We start from the raw sequence: 10,144 nt of genomic DNA on the forward strand, positions 1-10,144 counted from the left end.
ATGCAGTTCCTAGGCTAAAGAGTATTGGACACTCCTGGAGTAGGGTAGGAAACTAAATTTACCCTGACAAAATATCTCATGATCTTGTTCTGGAAGTCTCCAGGAGGTAGCAATAAATACAGTAAAACTTCACACAGATCCCTTAGGAATCCTAAAGGTACAAGATATAAAAGAAAACAGTGGATAACAAAATCTAATATTGTGTTAAACATATTCCTTTCAAATATTTTAAGCAATAATAGAAATCATTATATACTACAATAAATGCCGCCACCACATTTTCTATGGCAATAATCCAGAAAATCACTTCTTGGTAATAATTTTCTAGGAATACAATATTAGGTTGCAATATATAATGTACAGCCACAAGTCTCACTTCTAAACTAATAGAAAAGCATTTTATTTTTCTGTTACAAATACATTATTCCTACTTCTAATTAATAACAAAATTCAATGTCAAAACTATGCAGCAGAAGTACACTTAATTGAATACGAGGGATTAACAATGATCTACTTAGAAATCTCAGTTTATTTCTAGGAGACTGGTTGCTGCTCTAATTTAGTCACAACGTAACTGAAGAAAGCAAAGGGGAAAACCTTCTTCATCTTTGGGAGATGTGCAGACGAGATCACGACAGACTCTCTTTTCCGTTTCAACTTCAACTTCAAAAAATGTATTTACAAGGTCTTCTGCCCCATCTAAATAGAATTGGAAAATTTGAGCACATCAGCTGCACTGAGATTCTTTTTCCAATGAACCTCTATGAGAAACTTCTTAACTATTTAAATATAATTCTGCTTAGCAATTTAATTTTCTTTTCTCATGTGTGACAGGATATGTATTTCACAATGAGGAAAATCTTAAAGCTCAGTTCAGTGACTACATTGTGTGCACTTCCACTACAGTCAAAACAGAACTCAAGAGTTCCAAGCCAGGAAATGGCCACAGCAGGGACTCTGGTCCTTGTGTTTGGTAGCATACACAAAGAATAATCACAATTGCTTTCCTTGAAAATGGAAGTCTGTGTGACAGGAAGCAACTGCTCTCTCAACCATTAGAGTACAGGCTGTACTGTAATTTGTATTTCTGATACCATAAGTTTCCAGTTTAAGTACTTAGTTCTTTCAATAGTAGGGAAAATCACCAGAAGACCAAATCTATTGCATCCAAAACCAGTGAATCACCTAATCTGCCTTTTCAAGCAGACTTATGTTAGCTACTACAGAATACAATTATCTAGACAGAGAAAAGAAAGCTTCTACTGCGGAGGAGCATCTATCTTGCCCAATGACTTCTGTCAAGACAGAAGAGGGCTGGCATACAATACTGTGCCCCCACAAAGATAATTTCCTGTTCCCTTTGCCTTCCTGAAAAACCCTTCCTGGGGAGCAGGAGAATAGGAAATCAGGAGGAATATGAGTGGAGACAACTTGCACTCTTGTGTCAAACAATGGAACCCATAATGTTTAAACCTGATATTTATTTATCACTAGTAGATACATATTTTATGCCAAACTAAGGCACTTGTGGCAATTAAAACCACTGTAAAAGAAGATATTACACACACTAAGCTCTTATCTGAAAGACAACAGCAGCTGAATGCATTGAGAAATAGCTGTAGGCTACCTTTTACACAACTCAATTAATTACAAATTTTAACACAACATATGAAAGTTGTAGGCATTACCCTTAATCTGATCCTCTTTCTCTGTTATCCTTTGCTGAGCTTTTCTGAATACTCTTAGATGAGTGGTAAAGTCATCTACGAGCCGGGTGGTAAAATAAGGCTGCCAATCTACTTCTTTTGACCTTTCAAAATAAAGAAATACTACATAGACATAATGTTATAAAGCAGACAGACAGTGCAATTTTAAACATGTTTTCTCAACAGTAAACTACATTGCGCTCAATGTAGTTTACTCCCTAGTAGCTTAAAGTTTGTTTGGAGAGGGTTTTTTGTCTGTTTTGTTTTGTTTTACAGTCAACTGTTTTAGGAAAGAGGAATTATGATGAGTACAATTAGCATGTGGTTGGTTACAAAAAAATGAATTCAGTAAAAACTATTCTTTCCAGTGCTTAAGTTGCACATAGTAGAATACAACAGTAGGTGGCAACCTTACATAAAATGCTGTTCAAGACCTCTCAAGCACATGGATGAGGGAGGAAGGAATCTAGAAAGCTGTGGTCCTAAAGTAGACACCTTTGATCGAATTGGCCAGGAGGATCAATGCAGAGATCAGAGCAGGGGCTTGCTCCAAAACTGTGCTTTGCTGAATTCCCATTTTCTTACAGATTTGTATTTAAGGCGGTCTGAACTTTGCCTATCTGTTTCTTTTATAAGTTATTTCAGCCACCTAAGAGCCAGTACAAAGTGTGCTGGTCTCCAGCCATCACGTGTAGAAATAAAAATAGCAAACGTCACTGGGTCTTGATGGTGTGATGTTACTCTCAGGGAAACCTTGCATACATTTCATGCATTTTACACTCAATTGCCCCTAAAACTAAGGGGATGTCCAATTACTCATAAATATGTAAAATGTACATTAAAATTCCTTTAAGGGCAACAGCATGTCATCCAGACCTATCACTCTCAGAAAGACTTGCTGCAATAATTTCAATGCATGTGATGGCAGAAATCTCACATATAATCAAACAATTCATAAGCATCTGGAATTACTTTTTAAATACATTGAAATATGACAGAAATGCAGCCCTTGGACCACTTCATGTTCTTTTCTAAATTTATATTTCATAAACTTCTGGATTTTAAAGGAAACATATAGTTTTGTCTTTGAAAACCCATGCAGAAACAGCATGGAATGGAACTTTGTCCTATCCCATGACAAACTGGCCCAATATTTTTTTTCCTGGAACCATCCCTATTCCAGAGAGACAAAACAAAACAAAAACCAATCCCAAATGTATGACATAATGATCTGTAAGTATTAGTAACACCTGGTGAACAATCTAACCATTCAACAACAGAAGGTTATTATGTTAAAACTGTTTTGTGTAACACAATAAAATGTGTACAGTTCTGTGAAATAAAGTATCTGAAGATGTACTGGATCTAAATAAAGACTCCCTCCTAAAGAAACTTGTATTTAATGCCTAAAGGGAGATCAAGTAAGTTTGAAATAGCTAATCAGCATCTGTATATATTGGGTTAGAAGCAGATTAATCTAGTTACACTTTGCTCCCACTGAAATCAAAAGAATTTAAATCATGACAAATGATTCACATTTATTGCAATGAGAACTAAATACAACTAACCTACTGTGTCTCCAACCTATCTTTACATTTTTAATAAATCCTGAAAATATGAGTTGGAAAAAAGATGTCCAACTTCTTCCTGCTTGTGAGAACAAGCAGTGAAACCACTTATTATATTTCAGTGAGCAGAAGTGAGTAATGTTAACAACTTCCAGGATATGAAGGGTCATATTTCACAGTGTAAAGATGATAATATTTGGCTGAAATTCACAAGTTACGCAGTACCTTATTGCCACTTAAATACTTTCTCATTATGAGATGAAAAAGTGGTTTCTTTGATCAGTAAACTGAAACAACAAAATAAGTTCATAAGTTTTTCCTACCATTTGATATAAGCAAGTTTCCAACAGTTGTTGATCATCATATGAAATGTCAATTACTTGTATACATCCAGGGATCCAGTTGGTAAAGCATGAAACTCTTAATCTCAGGGTTTGAGTTCAAGCCCCATGTTCGATAAAATATTCCTGCACTGCAGAAGATTAGACTAGACAACCTTTGTGGTCCCCTTCTATTCCTCAATTCTATGATTCTAGGTCGGAACCTATGAAATATTCCCCTCTTTAAAAAAGCCAAGTTGTCCTTGTAAGCAAGCAGCTGTAACACAAACTCACAAAACATGATATATGTGTGCAACCTTTTGTGATACCATCTGTTTTTATTGCATGCAACTCACTAATATATTGCAAGGAAGAAGTATGAACCATTTTTAATCTACTTTTGTAAGCTACTGGGGTAATTTTAGGGAAAGCTCTTGTGATTTGTTTGAAAAACAAAAGTAATTCTTACCTAGAAGAAAACTGAATTAGTGCATTTTGGAGAGCTTGCCTGATTTCAAGAAGAAAAGATTCATCGTCACTTAGTGTGTAATACCAATACTGGACGTAGTCACGCAAGGAAAACTGGATAACCTAAAATTGTATCAAATTAGATAAATAAAATATTAAAACATTCATGTGTGTAATTGTTTCTACATTATCTGAAAATTGTGCTAAACAAGTAATGCTTATAAGGGCTAAAGTCGTGATGCTGGCCTGGTTCAGACAACACAGTAAACCAAAGTTCACACAACTTTGTGGTGTTTCCCTCCTCCCTGCTAGCATTTGGAGAAAACAAACTACGATCCTTGGCTTAGCATTATATCTGAATCAGGATTCATGGTTTGCTTTGCTCCTAGCAAACCTCAATCTGTAGCCAAGGTTTGTTCTTGGGTTACTGACCATAGATTGTTAGGAGCAAAACAACCCTCAATGCTTCACGAACAAGCAGTTAGAACCAAAAGCCCCATCTTAGGTCTCATTACAATAACTTATCAACCCTGGTTCATCATAACATGCAAATGAAGCCATTACTGTGCAACACAATTGTCGTTCAGAACGTGAGAATTTCGGAACACTAACATGAATCGCAATTCTGGGTGTGCTTAAGATCACAAGCACACTGCACAGCTCTCCTGCTGCTGGTCACATTGGCTCAAGAGTACTATACCTTTCGTGTTCTGGGTCATAGCCACTTGCTTAAATAAAGGTTCAGAGCTTAATTAGGCTTATCAGAGTGAGGGTTTTTTTGCCACTATCTTGATTTACTTAAAATCAGGTTGGTTACAATTGCATTTATATAGCGACTCTTGGTAGAGTACATCAAGGGAGAAGGAATGTTTGTGCAGGAGAGAGAAGGAACCATGTGTTGCATGATTTCACAAGTCCTCTCCCTAAATGTCTAGTTTATTCTACATCTCTGTTACATGACAATACTGAAAAGCTTTTTCTGACTAAAGTAGCAGTCAGTGCATTTTTAAACATGGCAAACGTCACAATTCCTTTCCCCAAACCTACAGTGAACTGTGGCCACAGGTACCTATGATGTAAAACTGCCATCAATAGTGTTTTCCAAATTTTACAAATAGCAACACAAGGCTTACTTTGCTTTTGATTTTAATTCCACAAATCTTAGAATTAAGCACTTACATAAAGGGGTTATGTTCTCATTAACAACAACAATATATAAAAGCTTGTTGTTGTTAATGAGAGCTTAAACGCCTTATGTATTTTGCAACAGTAGAGAATAATACAGGGGGAGGGGGGAGGATCAAAGCTTGAAACGTTAAGACAAAACAGCAAACAGTAAATTACGCTTTAAATCTCCAAATCTCCAAACTAATCTCAGTATTTGTCTAGGAATGATGTCAAGGACTCAAAGACACCAGGTCATGAAATCCACCCAGTGCTAAGGCAAATTTACCACCCCCCTACAAAAACATACAACCCCCCCCACACACACTATACAGAAGTTTCCCCTTAGCTAATGAGTACAAAAAGTACAAAAGTATTTTTCCCTCAGTAATCATGTTGCTTGCAAACTTTGAAAGGCTTTGAAAAAACCAGCAAAGCTATTTTGCATTTTGAGTATGACCCAGGGCAAGCCTTGCGTACATGTCCTCTTTCCTTCTCTTACTTAAAGTGGAACTAAAGGAGATTAGAAATCTCCATATCTGTTTGCAGCAAATGATAGGTTACAGCTTGGTCTGGGATCCTAGTTTTCTTTAACCATAGTTTGTTGAGTTTGGATTAAAGAGCAAACTGTGGTTTGCTGCAAAAAAAAAAAAAAAAAAAGGAATGGAAGCTTCTAATGCCCTCCCCTCATAAATGGAGAAGGGATAAGCAGAGTAGGGAGTATGCAAATTAAAAATTCATGCCTGTTCCTATCACTGCATTTTATAATTGACTGGAATGGTTAACATATATTTTAGCCCTGATAAAGAGTTCTGCTCAAAATTCATAGAGCATTTGACTCTTTTTGGAGGGGGTGGGGAACCATTTATTAAATATTTATGTTCTCCTTTACATCCACAAGTGCATTTCCTCAAGGGTGCAGGACATGTTCTTTCAAAGTATGAATTTACATTAAATATAATGTAAATATAATACAGTGTCAGAAAGACTTTAATTTCTCAAGTTCTAAAAACCAGGGAGCAAGCAAGAGTAGTGATATACGTTCCTTAATTGAGGAAACCACAATTCAATTCTAGATCTTGCTTGATGCTTCTGCAGTTCTGTGCCAGTTCTGTGCTATCTGTTTCTGGTTACATACACCAACCATGTATGGGGCAAAGACCATAAGTCAAACAGTAATCATCGTCTGCCCCTTCCCCCCACCCTCCACTTCAACCAGAACAACCACAGTCTACCTGGTGATAATTCAGAGCATAATCTAAGCATGTAGAATGACTGAATATAAACCATACATATTTTATAGTTGGCTTGTTTAGCAACTAACAACTGCTTCAGACCATAGTTTAGCATTACATGTAAACCAGCTCTTTTAGTAAGACCTTTTGAAGTGGACCCACAACAAGGAATGCAAAAACAATCCGGACAAGGTATTATTTAGCCAGTTTATTCTCTTACATTTTAAACCCAGTTTTCTTCCATCTTGCATGCTACCTTGGGCTCCATGTGGTACTCTGGCAGACACCGATTCATGGGCTAGCCAGAGACAGACCTCCTTAGCTTCAGTAAGATGGTAGTTTTAGGCACCTTCAGGTTATACTCATGTACTTATGGGGGAAACGTGTTGTATTGGGTATCTACAACTTCAACACAACTTCAATAGATATATGAGACAGATGTGATCCAATGAAAACACTAATAAGTCCTTCAGTTCCTTGGGATAATAGTCAGAATGTCCAAGCCGCTTCAAAAGGGGCTAACCACATTTAGGACATGACTTCTACCTGATCTATCACCAGAAATAATGTGAAGTGGAAATTGGTCAGAGGCATAACATATTCAAATAAATGTGATACAGCCCAGTATGCTCATTATTTCAGCCCCAAGGAGACAAGGAATAAGAACATATGTGTACTCAATATATACTAGCTTGAAAGTTCTCCTATTTCAGCATCCCACAAAAAAATCTTACTACAGCAAATGTCACATAATATCATGGCTATAGTCTGATTTACAATTAAATTATTTTTCAAAACTTACTTGTTGCAAAGGTTCATCAATTATATAAGCTCCAGTCAACCTCCTATCAATCTTAATAGGCTTGCTTTCCTGTTTCATTTCTTCTATGCACTTTGGGAGAGAATGGACACTTAAATCAATGCATTAAAAAATTAAATTCTGACACATGCTTATGGTTTACAATGCAAAAGGTATTCAGCAAAGGACACACCTACTGGATTTTGTACTTCTGCTTTGTCTATCAGCAACCCTTTGTGTGAGGATACCATATTTAAAAACCACATGGAAGCGCTGTTAAGGATAGCCATGATCAAAATCCACTGAGATTACAGAGCTTGTAGCAGGTGCAGTGTTCAACAGTGCGTTAATGTAGTATAGTTTTCATCAATACATTCAGACAGACACAAAAACAGATATATATCTAAGCATATTTTAATCAAACTGCAGGAGGACCCGACATTCAAGATTAAGTTTTAGGCAACAGCTTCTAGTTAATCCGCTAAAGAGAGCTTCGTTGTTCATACCTCGTCTATCTTAGCAACTTAGAATCTAAACCAAAGGCGGCAAGCTTCCCACATGTACTACAAGCGCAAGCTTTACTTCGCTTTTCAGTCTAAGACTATGAAAGTCCAGTTAAGTCATCTGAAGAAGCAGATGTATCAACTTAAAAAAGATGAAAGACCTGGAATGGTGATCCTGCCAGGACAGACAGCAAAAACCACTTTGGGGCTAATTTGCAGAAAATATACATAAAACACAATATTAGAAAAAGAGAGAAAGCTAAACTAAGTGATATGCAAGATGTAATGTTGCATTTAATGTATCTGGGTTTGTTCGTTGCTTTAAAAATAGCAGCTGTACTGCTCTCCAATCTGGATTAGACCAGATTGAAATAAAGCACTAAACTCCTCTCCACATGCCCCACAGTCCCAAACCTGATCTACCCTGACAGAAATGCTATCACACATTTCATGCATCATCTTGTTGAAGTTTCAGAGAGAAATCACATGAGAGAAAATGTCATTTGGGAGTTCACACACATTATCATGTTATTCTGTTTATAAAGTACTTCACGATTCTTACTTTATTTATGACTTCATTTTCAGTATAACCAAAATTGATATATCAACCATCAGCAGAAGTTGTTTAATAACAAAGATTGGGGGGGGAGTGTTCTTTAAATTGCCTATAATACCTTTTCTTTGGTTGCTAACTTGAAAAGGAAATGTGGCAGTTAGCATGAGCACAATAAAGTTTGACTTGCGGAGAATAAATTGCGAAAAATAATGCCAGTATATTTTGCTTACCTTAGTAATACCAAACGATGTTGGAGGAAGATAGGAGTGTTCACACCGTTCAAGGTACGTCTCTGAGTTGTTTTTCCCAAACAAGAGTGTTACCACAAAGCCCCTAGAAGAATGAAACTATATTGTAAGTTTCAAACAGTGAGATAAGCTACTAACTTTCTAAATAAAAAATAGCCAAAACTTGTTCCCCAAGCCTCCACCTACTCAGTGCTAAATGAATGTTGTTTAAATACTGCAAAAATATTTGTATTAAACAAACTTATTTTTTTGAACACAAATCCTGCTTAACATCTTTGAATTAACTTCATTCTTGTGAATTTACCAATTCATCCATAGCAAAAGTTAATACAATATGGTATTAACTTATGGTAAGTTATCCACATTTACGTTTTGTTCCTCTCTTTCCAGGCACACCTCTGTGCTTAAAAGCTCTAAAGCAGCTCCCCCCCCCCCCCCGCGCGCGCGTCTGGAGTTTCCCCTGTGAAAACCTGCTCTTTAGAGTTCAATTGGAGCAAACATCAATTTGGGTTTTCTGCAGATTGACATTTGCTCCGACTGAATTTAAAGATTGGATTTTGCAGACAAAGCTCTGGAGCAGCAGCAACAACAAAAAGGGCGCTTGGATACAAAGTTTTTAAGTGAAGACTGTGCCTGGAAGGAATGGAAGTGTGGATAAGCCCTAAGTTGAGTTGCAGCATTCACAGAAACAAATGGGTTTATAGGAATAGATGAAAATAAAACAGAGAAATTATTTGTGCATTTAAAGTGAAGTAAGCCTTGGGTGAATATGGGTTGTACATTTTCATAATAGTTAATCTGTCCTTGACTGAACTCTTCAACTGAGGCCTCCATACAGTCAAGGTCTGGTTGAATTTTATCTCATAATGGGTATAACAATGTGCTATCAAAAACTTGCAGGTACAGTGAAATAATTTACTTAAATATGCTTGATTATCTTGAAAAGAAGCAGAAAGGATGAATAATACTGCCAAACAGATGAATAATAATAACAAGGTTCTTTATCAATGTTCCGTCTTTGCAGACATCAAGAAGCTGGGGACCTATTTAAGTAACTTGTCTTGCTGACTACAATCTCTTTTTGTTTGATCCTTTTTAAAGGGAACATATTTATCAAAATAGTTCTAATTACACTGCATCGTTCTTAAGTACAATGCTTTCTTTACATATATCAAACACACACAAAATAGCATACTTACCCACCCACGAAGCAGAGAATATAAAATGCAAAGTAAAATATAGCGAATGGTCCAAATGTTATTAGAAAAAGCACGACGCCAAGGCTTCCCCATCCCCATATGGAAAGACTGGTCTGGAATACAATAAGACACAAAACAAGCAATGTTTACATTTTGTATCGGAAACAGTAATAGCCAAATCTCTCCCTACACTTTTGCTACTTAACAAAACAATGTTTCCTTTCTACTGAAATAAATAGATGACAGATAGGGGAAGCCAATTTAGAATAGCTAGGCTTACTTTAACAAGGTCTAGCAGCAGCTATACATAGCTAGTACTGAGAATGAGGGGGGTCAGGGGAAGGGTGCATGTTACAGTAGCTTCCTCCCAAACCCTAA

At 36.7% G+C, this 10,144-nt stretch overlaps 1 protein-coding gene across 3 annotated transcripts in view; it reads right to left on the reverse strand.

Moving 5' to 3' along the window:
* Positions 1-9,902, reverse strand: part of SNX13 (sorting nexin 13) — a 43,448-nt gene extending 33,546 nt beyond the window's left edge. The window contains exons 1-7 of one of the 3 annotated variants that reach the window (XM_081882022.1): positions 9,767-9,902; positions 8,550-8,652; positions 7,264-7,353; positions 4,064-4,185; positions 1,689-1,810; positions 598-699; positions 63-151 (exon numbers count right to left, since the gene is read on the reverse strand). In XM_081882022.1, the coding sequence (XP_081738148.1) occupies positions 63-151; positions 598-699; positions 1,689-1,810; positions 4,064-4,185; positions 7,264-7,341 (513 nt within the window). In that variant the 5' untranslated portion in view covers positions 7,342-7,353; positions 8,550-8,652; positions 9,767-9,902. The remainder of the gene's footprint in view (positions 1-62; positions 152-597; positions 700-1,688; positions 1,811-4,063; positions 4,186-7,263; positions 7,354-8,549; positions 8,653-9,766) is intronic. The other 2 variants (XM_081882021.1, XM_081882020.1) reach the window with 2 other exon arrangements.
* Between the last annotated feature and the right edge of the window lie 242 nt (positions 9,903-10,144).

The sequence above is a fragment of the Podarcis erhardii genome, assembly GCF_964252035.2.
Source record: "Podarcis erhardii genome assembly, chromosome: 12".
Classification (NCBI taxonomy): Eukaryota; Metazoa; Chordata; class Lepidosauria; order Squamata; family Lacertidae; genus Podarcis; species Podarcis erhardii.